A 27,333-nucleotide genomic window follows, 5' to 3' on the forward strand; every position below is an offset into this window, starting at 1 on the left:
TAAGCCTGTTGCAAAGAGGACACCTCTCTTTGGAGAGCAAAGATCTTGTCCTCCCCATGCCCAATCCTCTGCCCCGCCTCAGCCATCCGACCGCACAGCTTCTCAATTTGTATCGCCGATACATCCACCTTACAAGTGAGAGCACCAATCTTAGCTCCCAAGCTGTCAGTACTCCCCTTGAGGGCCAGTAAGGTTTGATTTAAAGCAAACATGTCAATATGAGCAGCCCCAAACTCTTCTCCCTGGCCGGCAATTACTCTATCCGCCTTTGCGAATTGCTCCATCTTGGCTTGTTTCTTGGGGTTGCCCATTCTATTGGGATACAGGGAACCACAAACAGCAGCCGCGCTCAAGCCGCACCAGCTTCAGACAGAGAGAAGAGAGACTCTCTAAATCCAGATTTTGCCAAACTTAAGGGCGTAAAAACCGCAACTTGAGGGCAAAGGTCCCAGTTCCCCCCGCAGCTACAAGGGCAATCACGAGCTGCGCCCCACTCCACAGTTATTTAGCCCAGACAGGTGTGGGGGGGGTGCCAACATCCAGCCCGCGGGCCCTCCCATCAGGAGTCCAATTCGGTGGTGCCCCAGAGAGTATAGGGATCAAAATGCGGTAATGAGGAGAAAAAAAAAAAAAAAGGGAGGGGGACATCCACGGAGAGTGGGGCACCTCACTACACTCCAGAGAGGGAGAGCAGGGGGGCACTCCACCACGTCCCCCACAGAGTCGATGCTGCACTTTAGAGAGTGCCTCTTGCCACAGATCTTGCCAGATCTCAAATGCCCCCCGTCTGCACCACAGTTCTCAGGAAGCCACTGCCAGCTGCACATATGTGCCCAAAGTCCCTTACTGTCGTGAGGGGGCCCCCAAAGTCCATGCGTGTATATGCACAAAGGGGCCGCTCCACTCACCTCCATGCGGGCCACGACCCCCCGCCTCCAACGTCCCAAGCAGGGGATCCGGTAAAAGCAAGGCCTGCGGCTCCGAGCCGTGGCGGCAGTGCCACGGAGCGGACAACAGAGCCGGCACCCGGCTCTAGGATGGGCGGGAGCATGCACCGCGGGACGCACCCACTGGCCCCGAGCGCCGTCCGCCTCCAAGCCGCGGCCACAGTTCTCCCAGCCAAGGACGGTGCCGCCCAGCACACAGATCTCCACGAGGCGGGGGGGATAGGCACACCAGGTCCACACGACTGAAGCAGCACATGGCCCAGGGGCCGGACGCCGCAGGCCGTCGCCCGCAGCCCTTGAGCCGTGTTCCAAGGATTCCCTTATTGCTCCGCCACGACTTGGAGCAAAATCCGAACCTCAGCCACACTTAAATCGGCTCTGGTGGGCGAAGGCTCCTCAGCCTCCAGCAGAGCGCTCTCAGGCTACGGCCATCTACGATGCCGTGCAACAGCGCCCCCCTCAGGTACTTCTTCTGCTTGGGATGGATCGGCACATGAAAGTAAGCGTCCTTGAGGTCTAGACACACTAATCAGTCCTGAAGTTGAAGGGCCTGGAGGACTTGAGAGAGTGTAACCATCTTGAACTTGTCCTTCCTGAGGAGCTTGTTCAAACCACACAAGTCCATGATGGGTCTCAATCCCCCCCGTCTTTCTTCGAAATCAAAAAATAAGGGGAATACCATCCCTTGTTCCTCTCTGCTACAGGCACCAGTTCTATGGCGCCTTTCTCCAGCAGGGATTTGATTTCCTGCGCAAGGAGCGGATCCGGACTCTTCAAAGAGAGATTCCCTGGTGGATTGTCGTGAGGCATCTGCCGGAAAGGAAGACAGTAGCCGTGGGTTATCATCTCCAGAACCCACACATCTGAAGTAATGGCACCCATTCTACAAGATGCTGCACCAGCCTTCCCCCAACCGGCGAACTATGGGACATGGCCTCATGACTGAGATGTAGCAGCTGCGGCAGTGCCTGAGGGTAAAGAGGCAACTGCCCGAGCAACTCTGGGCCCTCGAGTACCTTGTTTTCCACCTCTGGCACTCCTACGGTGGCCCCTTTGACTTGCAGCCCCTCTCGATCTACCAAAGGAAGAGTAGTACCGAAAGGAACCTCCCCTCCATTGCTGTCCCCTAGGACGAAAAGGCAGAGGTTGGCGAACTGCAGCGCTCAACGATTTTGCTGCAGCTTTGGAGGTCTGCAACCTCTCCAGGCTCTCGTCAGCCTTGCTGCCAAAAAGATGTTCACCATCAAAGGGCATGTTGAGAAGCCGGGCTTGCACATCAGAAGAAAACCCCGACTTCCGCAACCACGCAAATCTGAGCATTACGTTGCTCGCCGCCATGGACCGGCTGACGCAATCTGCCACGTCCAGACCCAACTGAACAGATTCACACATGGCATCCTTGCCATCCTGAACAAGAGCAAGAAAGCCATCCATTTCCTGCCCTTCGGGAATATGTTCAGCCGCCAAAGAGACACAATTCCACAGAGTATGAGTGAAACATGCTAAGGCACACACAGAGCTGGCTGCCTGTCAAGCCAGACCCCCTGAAGAAAACACTTTCTTTGCCCAGCCATAAAAACGTTTGTCCTCCCTATCAGGAGGGATGGTAGGGTACGATGCCTGTTTTGCCGGGGCCGTAGCCGCCTGCACCACCAAACTCTCCGGAGTGGTATGTGTAGTCAAGTAGCTGGGGTCGCTACTGGCAGGACGGTATTTTTTCAGCAAAGACTTGCCCACTGCCGGGAGACTCTCCGGAGCAGTCCAAGCCGCAGCCACCCTTCTTTGCAAGGCCATATGGAATGGCAGTACCGGGTGAGTTGGTGGACCTTGGTCCAATATGTCTGTCAGGTCATCCTGCAGAAAATCTCCTGGTGACGCAGAGCACCCCAAGTATTCCGTGACTCTCGACATGAGGCGCAGGTAAGAGGATTCAGCATGCTTACCCGGCTCAAGCCTGCCAAACTCAACCTCCGGGGAGGTGTCCAGACCACTGGTGTCGTGCAAAGACTGACGCAGGTCTTCTAACTGGCTATGACCAGATAATAGGTCATCAGGAACCTCCTCAGGAACCATACCATCATCAGACCCTTCATCCACCTCAGAAATATAGTCAAGAGGCTGGAATAAATCCCTGGATGAGGGCACGTGTTTGGACTTGGCCAGAGCCTTCCTCAGGGTTTCCATCAGTCTCCGGGGCACCTCCGAGAAATCCTCCTCGAAAGGCGTTGAGGGCGTCAACGGAATCGGTGTCGAGCGTGGCGTTGATGGCTTCGACACAGGCCTCGCTGGCGGAGCCCCGAGCGTGTCCTTCGACAGCCTCGGCGACGATGGCGTTGATGGCTTCCTCAGAGGCGGAGCCTCGAGAGAGTCCTTCGACAGTCTCGCCGCCAAAGCCTTCTTCGAAGACCTCACAGGCACCGACGGTCTCAATGGCATCGAGGACCGGGACCAAGAGCGGGCATGGCTAGAGTGATCCACCTTGTCCGACTGGGACCTCGAAGGTTCCTGGTGATTGCGACGACCACTCGAGCCCAAAGGCATGCGAACAGCGTCTCTAGCACGTTGCCTGCCGGAGTCTTTTGACGGCACACACGGAACGGAGCCCTGCGACTGAAAAATCGCCATCATCTCCTTACGGAATGAATCCCATTCCGCAGGAGTGGAATGCTTGGTAGGACAAGCAAATCGCTGACGGGTGGAGTCCTCGGACCGAGACCCCCTGCACTTATGCCGACGATGCAGAGAGTCGCCCCTCGAATCGTCAGTCAAAAGCCCAGTGGATTTCGACTTCCGGAGCTTGGACACCTTACCGACCGAAAGCTTCTTCTTACGCTCCCGCAAGGCCTTCGAAGTTAACGAATGGCAATCGTCACAATCGTCCGTGGCGTGGTCCTCACCGAGGCACCAGAGGCACCAGAGGCAGGCGTTATGCGGGTCTTTCAGCGACATCTTGGAACCGCAGTCCCGACACTTCTTGAAACCCAGTCGCGGAGTAGAAGAAGACGAAGACATGAAAATCTTCACAAACTGGTTCGAAGAACCGATAGAACAACTCAAGAACCGAGGCGCGCCGAGATCTCCGAAGCGAACACGTTCGCGGAAAAAACAGAACTGAGGCTACGGGTGTCATGCCTCCTACTTATAACATCCGGTGACGTCGGCTTGACGGAGGGCCTCGAGGACAGCATATCGACGTCATCGATGCAGGACGCAGACGCCAAAAGTTTTCCGAAGCAGCACAGCTGTGGTGATTAACTGTCATAGATATGGAATACGTCGAAGGACCCAATCCCCTCGAAAGAGGGTCTACTGAAAAAAAGAAAATTATATATATATAGGGTTGCGGTTGCGGCCCTATAGTTAAGGTGAAGCCTACGATTCATAAACGTTTGCAAACATTCTGCTGCTGATAGCCTTTATTTCGTGGGAGGGATTTGACTGAAATTTTCCATAAACAAATTACCTGTCACAGGCCCAACCAAACTGGAAAAGTTGTCAAACGGTTCAAAAGTTATTAAGCAGGGAAAAGAAATATTTTCGGATGAAGACCATTAATTTTAGAGAGGAATTTTCCAGTCACATTGTTTTCATCTTACTGCAGGAATTTCACAGGATTCCCCTGGGTACACTGAGATAACTATGGTAAAGGAAGCGTGTCACGAGAAGAAAGCAGGGAATATGATGTTAGCAGTGCTGGAGTCAGACGGACATCTACAGCTCAAATAAATGTTGTCAATTCAACACGGTCCCCATGGGAGAAATCTTACCCAATGCGTTGCTGCTCAACAAGGTCCAGCTTTTCCGCCCTTTTGATGACATCAAGGATGACCTCAATTTCTTCATGTTCCAGACTTTGATTTTTACGCTGTTTTTCTGTTTGGGATGTGTGTACGGACCACCCAGTGTGAAGTCTATACAAATAAAAAAAAGCATGATTAAAAATAATCAAGTGAAGTTCATTTCAGACCATTTAATGAAAAGCAGGAAAAAGTTCTAGTTAATATGCAAAGGACAAAACTTAATTTATATCTCATTTGCTTCATTGTTTTTTTTCTTTCCCTAGAACAAATTCGTGCAAGGGCAGTTTTTAAAATGAGCTTTATGATGTGCAGCCAGGTATTAAATATTGTTTCTAAAAAGGACAATACACTTGGATTTATTTTTTGTAGGCATCAATATAGCATCAACATAGGTATCAAGAGCAACAGTGCGATTTTCTTTCTTTGAAAGTGCAGTTTTCTAAAATTAGATTTACGATGTGCAGTCAAGCTATTAAAGACTGTTTCTAAAAGGATAATACACTTAGATTTATGTTTTGTAGGTATCACTATGGCATGGACATAGGTAGCAAGAGCAACAGTGCGATTTACAAAGAACATTTATTGTAGTATGAGCATCTTGACAATAAGGTGCTATACACAAACAAGTATGGTGTGTGCAGACTAAATCACAAAAAGCAATATATGAAGGGGAGATGTGACAGGGTATAATACTGGATCCTGTCGGGGGGGGGGATAGGGGCATCCTCCCAACCTAGGGGAGGGGACATACCAGGGAGGAAGCTATAGCCAGCCCTGTCCCTGAGGCGGGGACTGGAAGTTAGGCGGGCCACAGTCCCTGAAAGCCCCTTATGTGCCTTGATTGGAATTACTGGTAATAACTTTTGTCACAAGATGCCTCCCAGTACCTTTTCGGGCATGAGTTCTCTCTCTTATATTGCAGGACTGCAAGTACCAGAGGTCCCGACAGCGAGGCATAAACGAAGTGAGCAGAAAGAGAGGTGGCACACAACAAGATATGCACATCGATATCATTAAAAAAATCCACGTGTAAAGAAATGGCAAACCACTCGCCACAACCGAGAGAATTGAAACGCTAAACCTACTGCAAAGCACCGAAACAGAAGAGCAATCTGCGGAGAGAGAGGGGGCTGGTCTTAATCAGCCCTTGGGAAAAGTGTAACCACAAATTGGCAAGCACAGTCAGGTGAGTTTATGGACCTATTGGTGGGGTAGTAGAACTAGGAGGACAGTATAAAGGAAAAGGAATGAAGGTAAGAGTGTGGGTTGTATGGGTGAGGTCGGAAGGAATGGAGGCAGACTGAGACCAGGCGGAGGAAGGACAGGGGAGATGAGTCCTGAGATTTGGTGGTGGAGTGTTGAAGAGTGCAGGTGAGTTGTTAGTTGCGAGAGAGTAGTACCTTTTTGTGAGTTTGGCACTGTAAATGTGAGTCATTGTGGTGAGGATTAGGTGTTGGGAGGAGAGGGGTGAGGTGAGGAAAAGAATGAAGAGAGAAGAGGGGACGGGAAGAGGGGCGAGGGTTGAGATTTTGAACATTGGAGGAGAGAGGGAGCAAGGAAGACGACAGGAGGGAGTGAGAAAGGACAGTAGTTTGAGGAATCTGAGGCCGTCATCACTTCTTTCCCCAATATATCCTCCTCCCAGGTGGCCAGGGAAAGGCAGTCACTTTTGGATCCTGGCCGTGTGGTTGGATATTTGAGGGATGATCACCTGTGTGGAGGAGACTTGGGGAGTGGGGATGAGGCACCCTTCAGTGAGACAAGTATTTCCCATTCCCTTTTATAAGGAGTCAAACGCCCCCCTGACTTTTATAGGGTATTATCAATACCTTCCCTATTTTGCCAGAAAAACATCTCCCAATATACACCACTCTGGTACTGGCATGAGAAGAAGGATGCCGCATACCAAGACCGTTATGCAGTTGAAGAACATAGCCTGCACCTGAGGCCAAAGGGGTGGTATAAATGGCTCGCTCAGATGAGGCTAATGAGATTTCCTGTGGAACGCTTGCAGGAGAAGCCGGAGGTGAAGGCAGAGAGACGCATTCCCGAAGTGCCAAGGAGCCGCAGAGTCATTGCAGCAGAAGCGGATTGTGGCGGGAGCATTTGGAAGGTCTACGGTGGTGGGGTTGGTCTGCCGACCTCCTGGAGTCAGTACTCCCCCCCTCTCAGTTGACCCGAGGTGGCGGAGACCCTGGAAGAAAGGCGTACTGAACCAGGAGTAGCGACAGCCACAGAGAGCCTCCCAATGTGCAGAACAGCATCCGGAGACAGCGTACCCGGTGAGTCAAAGCAAGCTGAATGACTGGGACGCTGTGGTGTGAACCGTGTGCTTTATGCAGGTAGGATCGCTCGCGAGTGAGCAAGGGACCATGTAGGCAATCAGAATACTGGCCCCGCTTAAAATGCAGATGATTGATAAGTATGACAACCTGAGAGCTGAAAGAAATAAATGAAATGATTTTGTGAATGCCAAATCGTATATGAAATGAAACTGACAAAGACAAAGAAGGGCCAGGAAAGTAGGACATTTTGAAAGCCTGAATAAGCCCATGAACAGGGGGCAAATTCCCAGCAGGAGAGTAAACTAGAAATTTGAGGTTGCTTTACTTAACATGTCAGTGGTCGGAAGAAAATGAAACTAATTTAGAATACTAACCCGAAAGATAGCAATGATAATTGAATACCAATGGGATTGAAAGACGTGGGTGATATTCTCTGATACAAAAGAACTATGAATTGTATAAACTGAAAAAAACAAGCATTGGCAAGCGGCATAAGAATATAAGAAACAGTGAATTGTGTAAACCGAAGTAAACATACCTTGGCAAGTGCCATAATAATATAAGAAACTGTGAATTGTGTAAACTGAAGAGAACAAGCATTGGCAAGGGCCACAAGAATAAGAGGAACTGTATCATTTGAAACATTAAGCAGTGGCAAAAGCTTTAAGAAGATTTTTTAACAAGTAAATAGTGGCAAAACAAGTATTGAGAAAGCTGCAAGAGGATAAGTCCAACACCACTGTTAAGCTGAAGCAGTGGCAGTGTAACTGTGGAAATGAAGCAAGTAAGGTGTGTCGGTTGCGTGACCTGTAATGGGTGGACCTGCGCATAGGCCGAGTACACCCAATTAAAGGAAAAGCGACTTAACTCATTTATAGGTTTTTGATTGAATGTCAAAGAAAAGCTTGTGTATTTTGAACTTAAGGAACTGAACTTTGTGATACTGGTCAGATACACAGAAGCCCGAAAAGCTGGGAAGGATCCCAAAGAATTGTGCTGTTCTGGAACATTGAGAGACCTGAAAGCTTGGGGAAGTGAACCCCCCGCCCCCCTTTTTGGTAACGTCAACTGTCTTGAATCCTGGGGAAGGGAGAATCCTTTTCCGACCAAGAGCTGAAAGAAGCTCTGAACTTTTAGTTGAACACTTCTCATTTTGATGCTGACATCCCTACACATTTTGTACAAGTAGATGTGAGGCCAAGTGTAGGTTTTGGACAGAGACAGGCATTTACTTTGGACTTCCTGACAAAGACTCCCATCAGTTTCAGTTAGGTAGGGAAATCCCACCTTAGCATAGGGCAAGTTAGGCCAATTTCACATCCTTATTTTGATTTTAATACAGGTTTGTAGCCCAAACTTTACTCAAGTTGTCTTTGTCTATTTTCCGATGGCTTCACAGGAGACAGAGTAGAATAGAGGCAGTAATAAGGTCATGGAAAGGAGAGAAAGGGAGTGACTGAAGGAAAGAAAGGACCAGTCTGTCCGACATTGGCACAAAATTAGAGAACCATATTATTCTTGTTGAGAAGACCTGGGCAGTGGTAGGTTAGGAAATCCTTAGAAGGACCCTGGAGTGAGGGAGATAAGGACTTGGCCTTTAGACCCTCACAGAGAGCTAGCTTTAGATAGGAAGCGTTACTGATCGCTAGTTGAAAACCTGGGTGTTCGGGATGCCTGGGTTAGGGTGGAGGGAGCTGACAGGAGATTGAGCGAGGTAAGCCCATTAGCCAACTTGGTCTGCAACCTACCAGAGTAAAAGCTATACTTTTTCTATTTGTGAAATAAAGACCCTTGAACCATCCATCTGAATCTGGAAATTTGTACTGTCATCCGAGACAGAGGGGGTTGGGAAAGAACATGTTACTCGCCATACTGACTCCAGCAATTCTAATGCAGACCCATACTTGTAGAAAATAATCCCTTGTTGGTTACAGAAAGGGAGCATGACGCAAAGCAGTGTTATTCAAAACACTGGACCGACTACCAATATTACCTTGCACATCCATCAAGCCCTAAACCGCCAGTCCTTTAATCTAGGGCAAACCATTATGGGACATTTTTTAAAGGGGGATGGAGGGTGGGCCACATGGAAGTAAGTGAACTAGGTCTAGGTGTACAGCAGTCACTACAGTGAGTAATGTGTCTGTTCTGTCCCCTTTTCCCCATACTTTTGGGAGATTTGTAAGCAACCTCATTATTGGGTGGATGGCAGAGGTGACTGGAGATTAAATAAATGCAGAAGATCCTTATCTAAAAACTCCTACAGTACTGCCTGCAAGAACTGTGTGCCTTCTGGGAGAAACCAGAAAGTGTCTCACCCGCTAGTCCCCATGAATCTGTCATCCAGGTGGCTAGGACACGGCCATTGCTTTTGGATCCAGTTCCTGGGGGTGGACCAGTACGAGAAGATTACCTGGTGTGAAGCGTCTTCAGAGAGTGGGACACCTGATGGCGAGACGTGGTTATCTGTCAGAATCCGAAGATAGTTCCCTCCCTTCTTCCTCACCTAAGTCTTCTATGGAGCTTTCTTCTGGATCCTTCTTCTTTCTCCTAGAAGGTCTTTGCTGAGAGTTTCCCTTCTTGGGTTTCTTTTGGTTTAAATAGGGTCTCTCTCCTCGGGATGCCACACTGTAGGTAGGGAGTTCCTCAACAGCGTGGACTCCTCTGGAGTAAGCCCACAAACAGGGAAAAGCCTCCTGGCTGAAAAACCCTGTAGGTCCGTATATGGAAAAACGGACTTGCAGATAAGTTCGAAGATGAGATCGGATAGCTTGCTGAGGTTTCTGATATGGCTGTAATCCAATGCGGTGATTCCGGGTGAACCCGGAGGAAGCTGGGGATCCCAGGTGATGTCCAGTTGGCAAACGGAGCAGAAAGGGTAAGGGTGCAGGCCACAGAAGGTAAGGATCAGCAAATAGAGCGAACTCGGGAGCAGCGGAGTCCACATAGCACCAACACCGGCTGCTCCTAACTGAGGAAGCACAAAGCACAGGTAAGCGGAGCTCCGGAGAGAGTCCAAGAGACAGAGCAGAAAAAGGTATGAAATCGAAGCCAGAGAGTCGGGAGACAGAAGTGCCGGAGGCACAAATGGCAGAAGAAGGAAAGCTAAGGGTAGAGAATACGGCAGGGAGCCGAGCGGAGAAAAGAAAGCTGGGAAAAAAAGGCAACGAAAGTACAGCATGGAGCACAAAAGGAAAAGCAAAGGTAGAAAGCAAGGAAGGAAATTCGGAACTCCAAAGAAGAGCACCCGAACAGAGAAGGGCAGATAACGCTATCACAGACGATAGAGTGTAGGCGCACAGAAAGAATCCAAGGTGCAACGCACCGAGGCGTCGTTGCAGTGTCAGTATAAGCCTGGTGGCGGCCATCTTTGAGAAAACAACTAGACCGTTACAGCCAGAAAGGTGAAAACGTGATGACACAATCTAATGGCGCCACCAGCGATCGCAGATCTTCCAGGAGGGCATGACAGTGTAACCCCTCTTCATTGGCAGGCCTCCCAGCTTTCCCGGGTTGCATCTGTGGAACCTCTGAATGAGAAGACGGACATGTATGTTTCTTATTGGTTCCCAGGTTCGTTCTGCCTTGGAGTATCCCTTCCAATGTACCAAGTATTGGAGTACTCCTCTCTTGTACCTGGAATCAACGAGATGGGAGACTTCGTATTCTTCATTTTCTGTTGGAATCGTGTATTCTGGCTTTGGAACCTCACGATGGAAAGGATCTGGTTTGTATTCCTTCAATAGGGAAGAATGGAACGCTGGGTGGATCTTCTTCATACTGCCTGGAAGACAGAGACAAAATACCACTGGATTGATCCGAACTTGTATGTTGAAGGGGCTGATGTAGCTGGTAGAAAACGTTCCTCTTCTGGTCCATCTAGGTAGGATTCTGGTGGACAATCATACCCGTGTCTCCTTATCCCAAGTAGGATTCGGCTGTCTATCTGCATCCACCAGCTTCTTGTAAGTCCTCCTGCTTTCCTCCAGTGTCTCGACTGCCTGTGTGTGGGTCTCCTTGATGGTCTCTACCAATTGCTCAATGGAAGGAATCTTAGTGGAAGTTGACAGATGCAAAGGAAGGTGCCAAGGATGGTATCCATATGTACACTGGAATGGGCTCATTCATATGGCAGTATGAACCGTGTTATTGTATGTGAACTCGGCCATATGAAGACAACAGCTCCATTTGTCCTGCTTATGGCAGCAAAAACATCTCAGGTACTGTTCTAGGGTAGCGTTTAACCTTTCCGTTTGCCCATTACTCTGGGGATGGTATCCTGAAGAGAGGGCTCGTTGTACTCCCATCTGTTGACAGAGAGAAGACCAAAAGGATGATGTAAACTGGGATATGCGGTCAGACACCATGGTGACAGGGAGTCTGTGCAAACAGACAATGTCTTTCAGAAATACAGTAGCCATCTACAGTAAATACAGTAGTGACTGTCAAGTACATGCTCCTTGAACCGTGTGTTGGTTGTACAATTAAGTACAATTTAGTAAAACTTAGTGACTGGAGCGGCATCTGCATCTGGCCCTATAATTATTACACTGAGTATGCGGCTCTCCCCATATCATTAGAATATTTGATTCCCTTCAGCGCCAGGTAAGCGCACCTAGCAGCCAATATACAGCTGTAGCTGCTCACTGAAACTACGGTATAGGTGAAGACCAGAGGAGTGAAGTGCAGGGGCAGCACTGTGGCTGTTAGGCACAGGGGCGAGTTGATGAGAAGGGTCTCTACGCTTGTGGCGATCGGGGAAGGGAGTAGAAGCCTGCTGCCCAAGATTAGCAGCTATTGAGTTAGCAAGAAAAGAGCAGGCAGAAGGCTGGGTCACTGAATTATAAATCGGTCCTTAAATTCCATTTGGGTTGTTATAGCTGGTGGAAAAATGCCGCTGGTTGCAAAGGCCATCACAGACTAAATATAACCTACGAAGAATGAAGGAGAAAACTAAAATAAAAAATATTGACCAGGAGGAGCTGGTCATGGGGAAAGTAAAAGCAAAAAAGAAGACAAAAAATATAATGCCAGCTGATCAAGGTGGGATCACGGGGTTCTTCACTCTGAACCCACTACCAGAAACAAACTCGACAATAATTGAGGAAACTATAGTCCCAGGCCCCAGCAGGAATGGTTAACTGAGCTTGAGGAATTTTGAGGATATCGACAATAATTCATTGTTGGAACTCTCTTTGAACATTCAGAGGGGGATGACTCTGCATCTACCTGCTGCTGCGGGAAGTAGTAGAGAGACGCAGGACGACAGGCACGCTACCACTCCTCATGGACTATCAAACTTGGCTGGGAGTTTGGGTAGATTATCAGCATCTCCTAATTTAGCGATGGCCTCAATGGAGGACGTTCCGGACATGGAGGCAGAGTCTGGGCTCTACATATCCTGGGGCAACTGAGATAGCCGAGTTACAGTCCTCAGTTGCTTAATTGCAATTAGCCCTTAAGATCTTATTGCAAATGTCTGGGCGTATATTGGCTAATACCAATGCTCTTGCCATCATTAATGACCATGGGGAGAAAGAAATCGAGGAAGCAGAAGAGAATCTGTCTGAAGCTATTCATATTGCCAATGAGATGGAAGAGCAGCAAGCTGTAGAGTCAAATCTAAACTTGGAGCAGAGCCCGGAAACATGCCTCACGGAAGCAGCGTAGAATGGCGAGGAGGGTGCAAATGAGTAATAGACCAAGTGTCATGGCCTCTCCATTGGCAGAGACGGGGACCACTGGCCCTCGCACTAAGAAAGCTAAGAAAAGAGCAGCCAGAGCTAAGAAGAAAAATGCCAAAGGAGAAGGGCATTTGACTAGCTGGCTGCTAGGGGACCAAGGAAAGGCAAAAGAGTTGGTAGAGGATGTGGAGATGATAGAGGCAGATTCTCAGATGGAAGAAGAAAGTTTGATGCCAAGCCTAGCGAAGCCTCAGAGCTCGCCTGCTAAGCAGATGGAAGAAGAAAGGATGATGCCAAGCCCAGCGAAGCCTCAGAGCTCACCTGCTGGGAAGATTGCTTTAATCTCAGCACCAATAACGGGAGAAGATCAGTGTGTACTGTCAGAAAATTGTATCTGTTTAAGAACTTGTATCAAAGTGGTGCCCATAAATGGTTGTCCCGGTCGGACTTTTTGATCAGATTGTACTCGGTCCCACAATTGCGAGTTCTTTAATCTGACGATTTCCAATTTGTGTAGCCGTTGAAAGGACTAAATCGTAATGTCTCTGCCTTGCATTGCAAGTTCTTGTCAACAGCGCAAATGATCAGAAAGTTCAAAATGGAAGTGAAGGCAGTGGATGTTGAGATTGATGTTGACCTGAACGAAGAAGATCCGAGTTGCATATGTGCAGAGACAGAGATACCGAAAAAGGATTTAGAATGTCCTAGCTTGCCAAAAGGATAGAAGGTCTAGATTGCGGATGTGCAGCAAGTCCTAAAATGGTTGGTGGATTCACTTCCGGAGGTGTTGGTAAAACATTGAGAACTCACCATCCTTACATGGAATCGTAGAGGCTTCGCTCACCTGCTGTCAGCTGAGGGATCAGTTGAACTTATTGCAAAATATAGTTGCTTCTGCCTCCAAGAAACATTGGTAATGGGGCCTTTGTTATTAGACGGTTATGTTATTCACCAATCCTATGCAATAAGGGGAGAAAGAGGTAAACCATATGGGGGTCTTCTCATTGGGGTGATGAATACTATCGTCTCTAGGTGGATCAACTCTAAGCAAGACGCTAATCTGATGGCAGTTGAAATAGAATACAAATGTGAGGGCAGCCTCAAAAGATGCTTGCTTGTGAGTCTCTATAATCCCCCTGCAGCTGTCATAAGGGAACTAATACAAGAGGCCTTACACAAGCTATTGGCTTCCTGGTCAATACAGTCTGAAAATTCAGCAGTAATGGTGGTGGCTGATTTTAACTGCCATTTGACAGAGGGGGAGGGGGGACCCCGGAACCCTAAGTTAAAAGAGAAATGTATAATGCAAGACACTAAAAATGAGTTAGAGGGATGGGGATGGCTACAATTGTTTGACTTTTGGGAATTAGAAATGATCAACGGTAGAACTTTGAGTGACCACCCTGGTAAGCATACAAGGACAAATGGTGTCTCCTGTAGCACTATAGACTGTATATTTGTATGCTCCAAGATGCAGTTGTATGTTGAAGATATGAAAGTCAACCCTAATCATTGTAGTGACCATTCCATCCCGTTGTGTACTTTAAATATTCCTGTGGGTGGTTCAGCGAAGAGGTCTGTGGGCAGTGTAAATGTGAATAAAGCCGGCATAAGAATTAGTGGGTCGGATAAGAACGTGAACCAGGCATCGGAAGCCTTATCCACAGATAGATTTTTAAATCTACCAGATTTCCATTGTATTTCCATAAATTCAATAGAGAACTGGATCCATACATTTGCTGGTCGGCATGCAGCAGCAACTATGGGTTCAATGATGAGAACTGATGGCAGCAAGCCCCCTTATGATAAGGTAATCATAGATGTCAAGAGGAACCTGAGAGCGGAACTCCGCTATGCTAAGAAAATAAATAGCACAATAGAGCCATATCATACGATTGTGAGGAGGCTAAAAAATAGGTATAGAGCAACCATTAAGGCGAAAAGAAATACTGAGAGAAATCTAGCATGGCAAAAATGAGTGCAGACGATCTGCTCAAGAAAGACTCAGAGCATCTGGATGCTATTAAGTGAAGCAAGGGGCACGGTAAAAGGACAAATTAGTGAACCCTATTGGGGGTGCGGAATTGGTCAGATTCCTTGAAAGTCGGAATACCTCTATAAAGATGGAGGATTAAATCCCACTGATATCACCTATTGAAGTATCCCATGATATAATATTGAGTAAGATCAAACAACTAAAATCTTCGAGGGCCCCTGCTCCCAATGAACTGGCCAATATAGTTATGAAGAGCCATCCAGAGTTCTGGGCCAGTCTGTTGGTTATTCTATTTAAGAAGATCTTAATGGAAGGCAAAATTCCTTGTTCCTGGCAAACGGCGATACTTATACCTGTATTTAAAAAGGGAGACCTTTTAGACCAGAACAATTACCGACTTTTGTCCATGTTAGATACTACAGGGAAATTATTCGCCTCATTAATACTCGCAGAGTTGCAGACGTGGGCTGACCAAAAAAACATCTTGTGCACATTCCAAAGTGGGTTCCGTCAGGGCTATTCCACGGCCCATAACCTTATGGTGATGGATATCCTTTGTACCACGGCGCGTGCAGGGGGGCAACCCCCTCTGTACGCATTGTACATAGATTTCAGGGCTGCTTTCGACTCTATTCCCAGAGGTCGATTATGGTGGGAATTGGAAGCCATGGGCTGCCCAGCAGGGTAACTTAGACTACTACACCAAAATACCTCTGTCGTTCTTAAATTAGATCAGGAAGGGCATACGACACAAAAGGTCTATCAAAATAGGGGAGTTAAGCAGGGATGTGTTACTGCACCACTTATCTACACTGTTTATGTGTATGACATACCAGTGGCAATATCTGCAGTTAAAAACTGCCCGCCCAAAATTGGGCTGGCCCCCTGCGCTGTCTCAGCATACGCAGAGGACCTGGTAATCCTCGACCACACCATCAGTGGATTCCGTGGATCTGCCATAGCTTTGTGGGAATATGCTGATAGCAACGGCCTTACCATTAACCTAGAAAAGACTAAGGTTATGAGGTTTACGAGCAAAAGAATAGCACAAGTCAATCTTATGGTGGGTAATGATAAAATCGTGTATGCTCCACAGTATCGCTACTTGGGAGTAGATTTTCGAGCCTAGCGGCGACTATATTCTAGCAGTGCAGGTGGCGGCTTTATTGCATAACTTCATGATGAAGCAGGGAGGATTTACATTGCGGGGTACTCGCCAATTATACAAATTATACATACAAGTTTTTTCCTGAATGATGACATACGGCCTAGAAGCACTTTTGCATTCAGATCTGAAATGGCTCCTGGTCATCGAGGGGAAATTTGGTGACGGATCCCAGGAATCCCACCCTGCATACCTATGGCCTTGATAAGATTTGAGCTAGGGTTGATCTCCCTTAAAGCCATAGTTTTGAAAAAGGGGGCAGGGCTTTACGTGAAGATGATTAGTGGCACGAAGAATTCATTATTAGCTGCAGTGCACCAGGAAATCTCCCAAAAATTTTTTCCTTTTGTACACTGAATAGTGATATGATAAAATTCTTGGCGGAAATAGGTTGGACAAGCCTTTCTCCAATACTGCGTGATAGTGCGTCGGCCAGGGGGTTCTCCTTGCCGGGTATGTAAGTGAGTTCAAAATCAAAACAGAGAACTAGGATGCCCATCGAGCATGTGGTGCTCATTTGTTGAAGGATACGGAGATTGCGGTGATCGGTTCTGACCGAGAAGCGAGGTAAGGCTCCTTGTAGGAGATGTCACCATTCTTCACAGGCCTGACGTATGTCAAACAATTGCTTCTCGATCACAGAATAGTTAAGTTGACTTGTGGTCAGTGTCCGTCACTGATAGGCGATAGGGTGTTCTAGCCCGTCTACCCCTTCCTGGACAAGGACTTCCCCTATGGCTCCATCTGAGGCGTCCATCTCTACCACAAACGGGAGGCTTTGGTCGGGTTGCTTGAGGATGGGAGCAGTGGTGAAGGCGTGCTTGAGGAGGACAAAGGTTTTTTCGGCCTCAGGACCCCATAAAACTGTACTCCCTTCTTTAGTAGAGCTGTGATAGCCAAGACCTTGTCAAAAAGTCTGCTATGAAACGACAATAAAAGTTTGCCAGTCCCAAAAAACACTGGACGTATTTCACTGTCCTAGGGGTTGGCCATCTCACAATTGCCTGAATCTTATCAGGGTCCATCTGGATCCCATTGCCTGAGAGGATATAGCCCAGGTAGGAGATGGTAAACACATTGAACGTGCATTTTTCTGGTTTGGCATAGAGATGGTTGTTATGAAGACGAGATAGGACCTCACGAACATGCCTGTGATGTTCAGCGGTCGAGGACAAATACACCAGGATATCATCCAGATATACTACCACGCAAACAAATAACAGGTCTGAAAACAGCTTGTCCATGAATCTCTGGAACACTGCGGGGACGTTGACCAGTCCACAGGGCATACCTGTGTACTCAAAGTGGCAGGGAGTTCTAAATGCCGTCTTCTATTCGTCGCCAGGTCGTATTCGCAACAAATGGTAAGCTCCCCCCCGAGGTCCAGCTTTGTGAAGATGGAGGACCCCTGAACCGCCTCCAAAATCTCCTTAATTAAAGGCATGGGGTACCGGTCCTTGATGGGGTGTGTTGGTTTAGGCCTCGATAGTCGATGCAGGGCCTGAGCTCAGTGGATCCCTTCTTAGGTATAAAAAAAAAGTGATGCCCCTGATGGTGATTAGGACTCTCTGATAAGTCCATGCTTCAGATTGGTCTCCAGGTATTCTTTGAGAGCTTGACGTTGCGGAATGGACAATGGGTACCTCATGCCGAAGGGGATGGAGGTTCCGGGTGTAGTTTCAATCGCACAATCCTCGACTCTGTGAGGAGGAAGGAGGTGATGAGTCTCGTCTTCAAACACTTCCTGGAAGTCCTTGTAATGAACCGGCGCAGAACCGACAAGAATGGGAGAACCATCTTCATGAATGCCCTTGAGGGGCTCTGGCCTTGGACAGTTCAAGCAATGGCCCCGACAATATGAGGAAGTGAAGGTTACTGTGTTGTCTGCCCAATCTATGGAAGGGTTGTGGCGACGCAGCCACGGCATCCCCAGAATGATGGGGAAGTGAGCTTCCTTAATGAGATCAAACACTATCTCTTCCTGGTGCTGGAAGATGGTCGTCTGGATTGGTCTGGTCTTGGGGCGAATGGGAAGTTGGTTTGCTTTGGCCCATTCGATGTCTACAAAGTTGCTGGCCGCACCACAATCCAGCATGGCCAGAGCTTCCCATTCTCGGATGGTAGAGGACATTCTTACTTTCAAGACCATGAAACAACTGTCTTCAGGATTCCGGGTTGCTCTGGAGATACTACAGGGACTGATGGCAACCACCCCCAACCTATCCCTGTCTAGGTTCGGGGGGTGGTGTTTCCTGGTCGTCGTGGCGGAACCTCTGGACAGTTCCTTAGTAGATGCTTCTGGGAGCCACAATACATGCAGACGCCGGGCTCCCTCCTTCAGGGGTCAAGGGACTCACATGGTCCGGATCTGCATCGGCTCCTCTCCAGAAGCGGTCGGAGGTCTTTCACTGGACTGGGATGGAACAGGTAGAGATTGCGGGGTTACACAGCTTCGCCTCCTTTCAAGTCTTTGTTCCCCTAGACCGAATTCCATCTGCAGAGCGAATTCCATCTGCAGAACGAGGGTTACTAACTCCTGAAAGGTCCGAGGTCTAGCTGTTCTGGCCAGCTCGTCCTTGATGTCTTCGTTGAGTCAACGGCGGAAAAGCGTCTGTCGTGCCGAACCGTTAGCAGCCAGATGCTGAAAAGCAGAGACGTATGTTTGAACATCTTGAGAGCCCTGTCGAAGGTCTAACATGGCCTTGTACGTTGAGAACTGGACTTCGGGTCTCTCAAAGCAGACTCTGAATTGTTGGGTGAACAAGGCGTAATCATTTACAACTGGATCAGACTGGGTTTTCAAGGGGGTCGCCCAGGCCAGGACATTGCCTACCAAGTTGGACACCAAAACCTCTACACGGGCCCTATCCGACTCATAGGCCCGTGGGCGGAAAGTGTAATACATAAGGCAGGCGTCCAGGAATTCCTTTGGAGTCTTTGGGTTGCCATCGTACTTCCCAAAAGGTAACGGTAAATGAGGCAAGTATCCCCGAGTCCCATCCCCCCAAACTGCTACTTGCTGTCTTTACGCTACATTTTCAGAGCGAAGAGTCTGCACCTCAGCAGTTAAACCCTGAATGGCTGTGACCAGCTCACGGTATTGTTCCAATGATGCCATGGTGTCCTTTAGGCGTTGCACACTGTCAGAATCTGAAGATACCTCCCCTCCCTTCCTCCTCGCCTGGGTCTTCTGTGGAGCCTTCTTTTGGATCCTCCTCATTTCTCCTAGAAGGTCTTTGCTGAGTGTTTCGCTTCTTGGCTTTCTTTTGGTGTAAATAGGGTCCCTCTACTCGGGATGCCACACTGTTGGTAGGGAGTTCCCCAACAGCGTGGACTCCCCTGGAGTAGGCCCCCAAACAGGGAAAAACCTCTTGGCTGAAAAACACTGTAGGTCCGTATATGGAAAACCGGACTTGCAGATAAGTTCGAAGATGAGATCGTATAGCTTGCTGAGATTTCTGATATGGCTGTAATCCAATGTGCTGGTTCCGGGTGAACCCGGAGGAAGCTGGGGATCCCAGGTGATGTCCAGTTGGCAAACGGAGCAGAAAGGATAAGGGTGCAGGCCACAGAAGGTAAGGATCGGCAAATACAGCGAACTCGGGGCCAGCTGAGTTCGCCTAGCACCAACACGGGCTGCTCCTAACTGAGCAAGCACAAAGCACAGGTAAGCAGAGCTCCGGAGAGAGTCCAAGAGGCAGAGCAGAAAAAGGTATGTAATCGAAGATCGAGAGTCAGGAGACAGAAGTGCCAGAGGCACAAAAGGTGGAAGAAGGAAAGCAAAGGGCAGAAGACAAAGCAGGGGGCCGAGCGGAGAAGGGCAGAGAACGCCATCACAGACGATAGAGAGCGTAGGCACACAGAAAGAATCCAAGGTGCAACGCACCGAGGCGCTGTTGCAGTGTCAGTATAAGCCTGGTGGCGGCCATCTTTGAGAAAACAACTAGACCATTACAACCAGAATGGTGAAAACGTGATGGCACAATCTAATGGCGGGCAGGAGGGCATGACAGTATCCCTCTCTTCCCTGTAACATGTTTACCCCATCCAACCAGGTAGGATATATGGAAGCTCTACCCACCCCAACCCACCCTTTTACTGCACAAACACTTTCGTACAGTGTTAAGACGGATTTCTGAACTCTGTCCTGGTGGCGCAGAAGTTCAGAAGGCCAACCTAATTACTTGGAACAGGGTAACCTCTGGACAAGCCAGACCAATCAAGGTAGCGATCGCGGCGGTCAAGACTAGGTCTCAAGAGGGGTGAGGGTGACTGAAAGCCCGCAATGAGCACACAAAGCAAGAGCGCTTACAAACTACTCCAAACAGTTGTTATATCAAAAATAGATACACATTTATTTTAAGGCCTTTAAAATAATGACCGTAGCGAGAAAATCACAATATGACAATATTAAACCAACACATACCATATCAACACAATATATATACAAATACACAGTCGCAAGCGTTTAAAGCACGAAATATGTAGTCCACCTGAAAGGAAAGGAAAACAGGCAGTGCGATAACGCTTTAGACACAGTTCGCCTTTAGAGGCACCTAACTAGATGGAAGTCCGAGCCCTGCGAAGAGTGGAGCCTTGTGCTCAAAGTACCTGCCACGCCGGTGCCAACGGGCAAAAGGGGAAGCTCTTCGGAGGAAGTCAGGCAGTTCGGGTTAGTGCACAGCAGAAGGAGAACAGGTTCCGCAACTCAAGCGCAGCCTCCACAGCGGGCAGAAGCAGAGCGCGAGTACTGCCAAAAGGGTGCTGTTTTTACACAGCAGGGAAAAGCAATGGGATACTGCAGGAGGGCGACCAGATCCTAGCTAAACTACTCACCGGTCCCCGAAGCAAGCAGACCCAGGCTTCTCCACGTTAGTTTCAGCAGCTGGCAGGTTCAGAAGAGCAGGGAACGCCTCGTAGTCGTGTAGAGCAAAAAGACGTCCCAATCGACGAAACCAGCACAGTTTTGTTGCCGCAGCAGGACAACAGAGCGGATGTGTGTATTCAAGCCAAATGTACACTCCTCCCATCAGACTTGGGAACGCCAAGCGTACGAAGCGTAGGAGAGTGACCAGGACTCGAAATACAACACAACCTGGCGGCAGTTACAGAGCAGGACTCCCTTGTAAGCTGGTCAGTCAACTGGATGGCCCAGAGACACTTCTGAAGGCTTACTTGGCAGGAGTTGATGAAGTCGCCGGGAATAGCTGTTCCTGCTATTCCAAAGGTCGAAGCACCAGTACAGGCCTTCTGGTTCGATCAAAGGAGGAAAGGGTTTCACAGGACGACAGCAGTGCAAAGGAGGATTCCTTCAGCGGGTCACCAGCGATTCCTCGGTCCAGCCTCTTGGTTGCAGGATACTTGGCTCCTGTATTCCTTCGTTCGTGAGAACTCAGGAGATCGACATGGTAGTGGTGTTTCCAGCTCCCTCTTATCCACGGTTCCCTTCGCGCCAAAACGGAGGGGAGCCAATGGGAGATCCGCTCATCAACACACATACCATACGTGGACCAATCACGGACCCCGGTGGTCCCAGGCATTCACACCACCCCAGACTCTCTGGCACCCAGGATGTGTATTGGGACCAGACATCCCAGCCCACACCCTGGAGGCACACAAACGACATGTAGAAGCCCGCGAAAGCAACCACGTTTCGCGGGAAAGTACATGCCCAAATAAGGAAGGCCCCGGGTCGCTCGACCTGGGGAAGGTGAAGGGAGCAAGACGGTCAGTGGACAAGACAAAGGAGCCTCGTGGTCTGGCCATTTTGGGAGCCAGGCCACCATTTTGGGTTCAGTGCGAAAAACGTGCTCAGAACGCCAAAAGGAGCTCAAAATAAACAAAACGATCGCTGCCACCATTCGAGTCCCTGAATGACTTGCACCGATCAAATACCATCCTAAAAGAGTATCTAGGGTCTGTAGAAGGCTAGAGACCCAAGAGAGCTGTACCCTAGCTTACAGGCCCTCTTGTGTCATGTTGCACTAAAGCCGCAACACGATAAAAGAAACTACGGGAAACAGCGTTCCCCGGTACTGACTGTCTTAAGGGCATGTCAGTTTCCCCATAAGAAAAGAGCGAAAGCCCAGAGAAGTGCGGCAGAAGGCTGTACTTCTCTGGCAAAGTCAAGAACAAGGTTAAAAACAATAGCAAAAAGTTTAGGGGTTGCCACATGGAAGGAAAATTCACTACAATTACGAAATCTTTCCTAACACTCGCCCCTCCCAGACTATGGACAGGGGGAACTAATCCACCCCTGGATGAGTCTCTTGTTCAGGTCGGTAAAACATTCTGGACAACCCATCAGCATTGCTATGTTGGAAACCTGGCCTATGCTCAATGGTGAAGTCGAAGCCTTGTAGACTTATGGACCACCTAAGCAACTTTGGATTCTCCCCCTTCATGTTCATTAGCCACTTTAACGGCTTATGTTCAGTCTGCACAGTGAAGTGGGTCCCATAGAGGTAGGGCCTCAGCTTCCTTAGGGCCCACACAACAGAGAAACATTCTTTCTCTACCGTGGACCATCTGAGCTCTCTGTCCTTAAGCTGGCGACTAATAAAACCGATAGGGTGTTCCTTACCCTTCTCATTTACTTGTGATAGTACAGCTCCTATCCCAGTGTCAGAGGCATCCGTCTGCACGATAAAAGGTCTTTGATAATCAGGGGCCCTGAGCACAGGGGCCTGGCACAAGGAGTCTTTTAAGCCATTGAAGGCCTTCTCACACTCGTCGGTCCAAGTTACCTTCTTGGGTTTCTTCGGAGTTGTGAGGGCAGTCAGAGGAGCAGCTATGGTGCCATAGTCTGCCACAAAATTGCGGTAATACCCTGTGAGTCCTAAAAAGGCTCTCACTTGGGTTTGCGTAGTGGGGATAGGCCAGTCTTGTACTGCTTGTACCTTACTGGATAGAGGCTGTCTCCTCCCTCCACCTACTTCATGTCCAAGGTAAACCACTGAGCCTTGTCCATTTTGGTGAGGGGCCACTCGGACACCCTCAAAAGAGCTAACTGAAGGACTGCTTGGGAACAGGTCGGGGAGAGGTTCAGACTCCTCTTCCTCAACGTCTGAAGCTAATAGCAGTGCTGCGATTTCGCCGCTTGGGACGAAAGCCTTCAGCCTATTCACGTGAAACACTTTTGGAGCCTGTCCAGGCCTTCCAAGGTCCACTGAATAGTTAACCTCACCCAGGGGCTCCACCACTGGGCAAGGACCTGACCATTTATCCTGTAAAGCTCGAGGCCTTATGAGATTCATGATCAGGACTTGCTGACCAAGTGTAAAGTTGATGAGGGAAGCTTTCTGGTCGTACCAATGTTTCACCAGCGCTTGCCCTGCCTTCAATTTATCACTAGTCAAGCCCATCAGAAGTACCATCCGTTTTCTGAGCCCCAGCACATAATCAACTACGTTGGTAGTAACAGGGGGAGTGGGCATCTCCCATCCCTCTTTGATGATGGCTAAGGGTCCCCGTACGGGATGACCGAACAGAAGTTCGAAGGGGCTGAAGCCAACACCCTCCTGTGGTACCTCTCGGTAGGCAAACAGTAAGCATGAGACAAGAAGATCCCATTTTCTTCTCTGAGGCTCCTCCAGAGCCCCAATCATGCTCTTTAACGTCCTGTTAAAACGCCCCCCCAGACCATTGGTCTGGGGGTGGTATCCAGAAGAGAACCTGTAGGTGACCCCACATTCTTTCCACATAGCCTGCCTATACTTCGACATAAAGTTGCTGCCATCATCCGGCACAACTTCTTTAGGGAAGCCAACCCTAGTAAACATGCCGAGTAAAGCTTCTGCAACTGGCTTGGCAGTTACAGTTGTAAATGGGACGGCCTCAGGATACCGGGTTGCATGGTCGACCAGCACCAGGATAAACCTATTGCCTGAGGATGTTTGCGGGTCAAGGGGACCAACCATGTCGATCCCTACCCTTTCAAATGGTACCCCCACAACTGGGAGCGGTACCAACGGAGCTTGGATTGTCGCGCCAACCTTACCGGACAACTGGCAGGCGGCACAACTCCTGCAGTGACTTTCTACTTGCTCCCCCATCTTGGGCCAGTAGAAGTGCATGGATAACCTTTGCTTGGTCTTCCTCATACCGAGGTGACCAGCAAGGGGAACTTCATGCGCCAACTGCAGGAGGAAGGGCCTAACAGCAAGGGGAACCACCAACCTCCTATGGTCTCCTTCTGTAGACTCTGTGGGCTCACTATACAGGAGTCCACCTTCCTGGTAAATCCTATGCATCCCAGGAGGTTCACCCTCAAGCTGGGAGCAGGCCTGTCTCCTTAGGCCTTCCAGAGATGGGCACTCACGTTGGCCTTTACTGAATTCGTCCCTATCAGGACCTCCTTCAACTAACAAGTCTTTTAGTTCAGGATGATCGTTGGGGTCGAAAACTTCAGGCATCGCCACCTCCTCGTCAGGCCCGGGCGATTGACCAACTTCCTCCACCGCAGTGGTAGGCGAGCTCGGGGGAATATTCTCTTTCCCTCGTCTTGACTTGTAGACTCCTTTCGCCTTGGGTTTCCCCTTCGGCTGGGGCGGCGTATTGGACTTGGCCAATGCTGCCCGTGCTTGAGACCGTGTGTAGGGTCTTTCGGCAGTGTCTCCTACGAGCCCTAAAGCTCTGAGATCATTACCCAACAAGACCTTTCCCGGGACGTTTCTCTGAATGCTCACTGGAATCCTGACTGCTGTACCATTTAAAGTAAGATTTACAGGGATCACGGGAAACATACGGAGGGGGCCGTCAGCCAACTTAGTGGGCATCAGAGTAGCTCTGGCAACTTCCTCTGAGTCTACCAAGGTAGAATCCACTACAGTGCGACTGCACCCACTATCCCTAAGAGCTGGAGTATCCACTCCATTGATCAGCACACTGTCTTTAAAGTAGTGCTTGGTATTATCCGGAATCCTAGCATAAGCCTCTGCGACTTTAGGCTCCCAGGAACCCAGGGACACTAAAACTACCTCAGCCTCTATTCCGCTGGGAAATGAGTCTGAGGCGAAGGATGCTCCTGTAATCTCTTCTTCCTCGTAGGAGGAGAAGGCTAGATTAGCGGAGTGGACCCCCAAAGGTCTAACCTTACAACGGGGATCCCCCTTCACATGGTCAGTTGCTCCACAAGAAAAACAAGCCCCATTGGGTCTGTTTACGTAGGGAGGCTTATTGTAACCAGAGTAATGTTTCAGAGGCTGACCTCCACTACCCTGTGAGTTCTCTTGTGTCTTACCCTTGTTTTTCTTTTTGTGGCCCTTATGGGAAGAAGATTTAGCAGATTCCCCACCCTCCATATCTTTGGACTTTTTCCCTTCCTCCTGCTTACCAGGATGAGTTTTGTCCTTATGGGACACTCGATGTGACACCCATAAGTCTGCTGCAATGGCCAGCTTCTTAGGATCTATCTCCTTCGAATCGGCCAAATGCTGCTTAAGCTCCGGGGAAGAAGAAGCAAAAATGTGTTCCAGCATGACCAGATTGATCATGCCTTCGAAGGTAGAAACCTTATAACCTTCGACCCAGCCAGTTAAGTTTTTCAAAGATTCAGCGACATAAGATACCCAAGTACCACCTTCCTTTTTCTTATACTCTCGAAAACGCTTTAAATATTGGGACGGAGTCTTCCCAAACTTTAAAATGAGAGTTTGCTTTAACATTGCGAAATCAGCCCGCTCAGCCTTCGACATTTCCATAATGGCACTGCAGCCAGAATGGGGCAGTCTACTGAGCAACCACGCAATCTTATCAGCATTGTCAACTTCTTGAACCTCGCATGCATACTCAAACGCATTCAGCCAGTCCATAATGTCATTCCTTTCTTCATACACACTGAGCAGATCTTTTGGAAACCGTGGATGAGAGGAAGCCCCAGACCCATGTCCAGGACCCTTGGACCCATTTGCAACCTGAAGCTTGGCCAGTTCCAACTGGTGATCCCTGTCTTTTTGTTTTTCTGCCTGTTCGATTTTTAGTTTTGCTATGCTGAATTCAAGCTCCTGCTGCCTAAACCGCAGCTCTTGCTTCTTGAATTCAAGCATAGCATCCCCATCAACACTGGCAGAGGAAACATTAGACATCTCGTCCTCCCTGTCCTCGTGGTCGCGATGGATCAGTGCAGCGGCAGAACCGTCGGTTCTGCCAGTGAGAGCAGCCCCACCACCTTCTGCACTGTCCTCGGAAGTTATAGCGTCAAGCTGCGCTTCTTGCCACGCCACGATTCTCTGGATCATTTCCAATTTTGTGCCTTGAGAGGAAACACCTCTCTCCGCACACATCTTTTTCAGCGTTTCTGATTTGGAAGCATTTAAAGTTAACAACGTATTTGTTTCCATACTGTTTGATAGGACTATGGCCTTTTTAAAGTTATATTACAACAATTCACTACGTGTACTGTTTGGAATAACCTGAAATGCCTTAGTTCGAGCGCAACACTGGATACCTTCAGTCGTATCCCACCGCTGTACACCAATTTGTTAAGACGGATTTCTGAACTCTGTCCTGGTGGCGCAGAAGTTCAGAAGGCCAACCTAATTACTTGGAACAGGGTAACCTCTGGACAAGCCAGACCAATCAAGGTAGCGATCGCGGCGGTCAAGACTAGGTCTCAAGAGGGGTGAGGGTGACTGAAAGCCCGCAATGAGCACACAAAGCAAGAGCGCTTACAAACTACTCCAAACAGTTGTTATATCAAAAATAGATACACATTTATTTTAAGGCCTTTAAAATAATGACCGTAGCGAGAAAATCACAATATCACAATATTAAACCAACACATACCATATCAACACAATATATATACAAATACACAGTCGCAAGCGTTTAAAGCACGAAATATGTAGTCCACCTGAAAGGAAAGGAAAACAGGCAGTGCGATAACGCTTTAGACTCAGTTCGCCTTTAGAGGCACCTAACTAGATGGAAGTCCGAGCCCTGCGAAGAGTGGAGCCTTGTGCTCAAAGTACCTGCCACGCCGGTGCCAACGGGCAAAAGGGGAAGCTCTTCGGAGGAAGTCAGGCAGTTCGGGTTAGTGCACAGCAGAAGGAGAACAGGTTCCGCAACTCAAGCGCAGCCTCCACAGCGGGCAGAAGCAGAGCGCGAGTACGGCCGAAAGGGTGCTGTTTTTACACAGCAGGGAAAAGCAATGGGATACTGCAGGAGGGCGACCAGATCCTAGCTAAACTACTCACCGGTCCCCGAAGCAAGCAGACCCAGGCTTCTCCACGTTAGTTTCAGCAGCTGGCAGGTTCAGAAGAGCAGGGAACGCCCCGTAGTCGTGTAGAGCAAAAAGACGTCCCAATCGACGAAACCAGCACAGTTTTGTTGCCGCAGCAGGACAACAGAGCGGATGTGTGTATTCAAGCCAAATGTACACTCCTCCCTTCAGACTTGGGAACGCCAAGCGTACGAAGCGTGGGAGAGTGACCAGGACTCGAAATACAACACAACCT

General features: G+C 48.9%; 1 protein-coding gene across 2 annotated transcripts in view; it reads right to left on the minus strand.

The window, feature by feature from the left end:
- The window catches only part of RPH3AL (rabphilin 3A like (without C2 domains)), a 1,136,504-nt gene that overhangs the window by 856,147 nt on the left and 253,024 nt on the right, over positions 1 to 27,333 (minus strand). For both annotated transcript variants that reach the window (XM_069615164.1, XM_069615165.1), the window contains exon 4: positions 4,715 to 4,858. In XM_069615164.1, coding sequence (XP_069471265.1) covers positions 4,715 to 4,858 — 144 coding nt within the window. The remainder of the gene's footprint in view (positions 1 to 4,714; positions 4,859 to 27,333) is intronic.

Source organism: Ambystoma mexicanum, chromosome 9, assembly GCF_040938575.1.
Source record: "Ambystoma mexicanum isolate Mex_15411 chromosome 9, UKY_AmexF1_1, whole genome shotgun sequence".
Classification (NCBI taxonomy): domain Eukaryota; kingdom Metazoa; phylum Chordata; class Amphibia; order Caudata; family Ambystomatidae; genus Ambystoma; species Ambystoma mexicanum.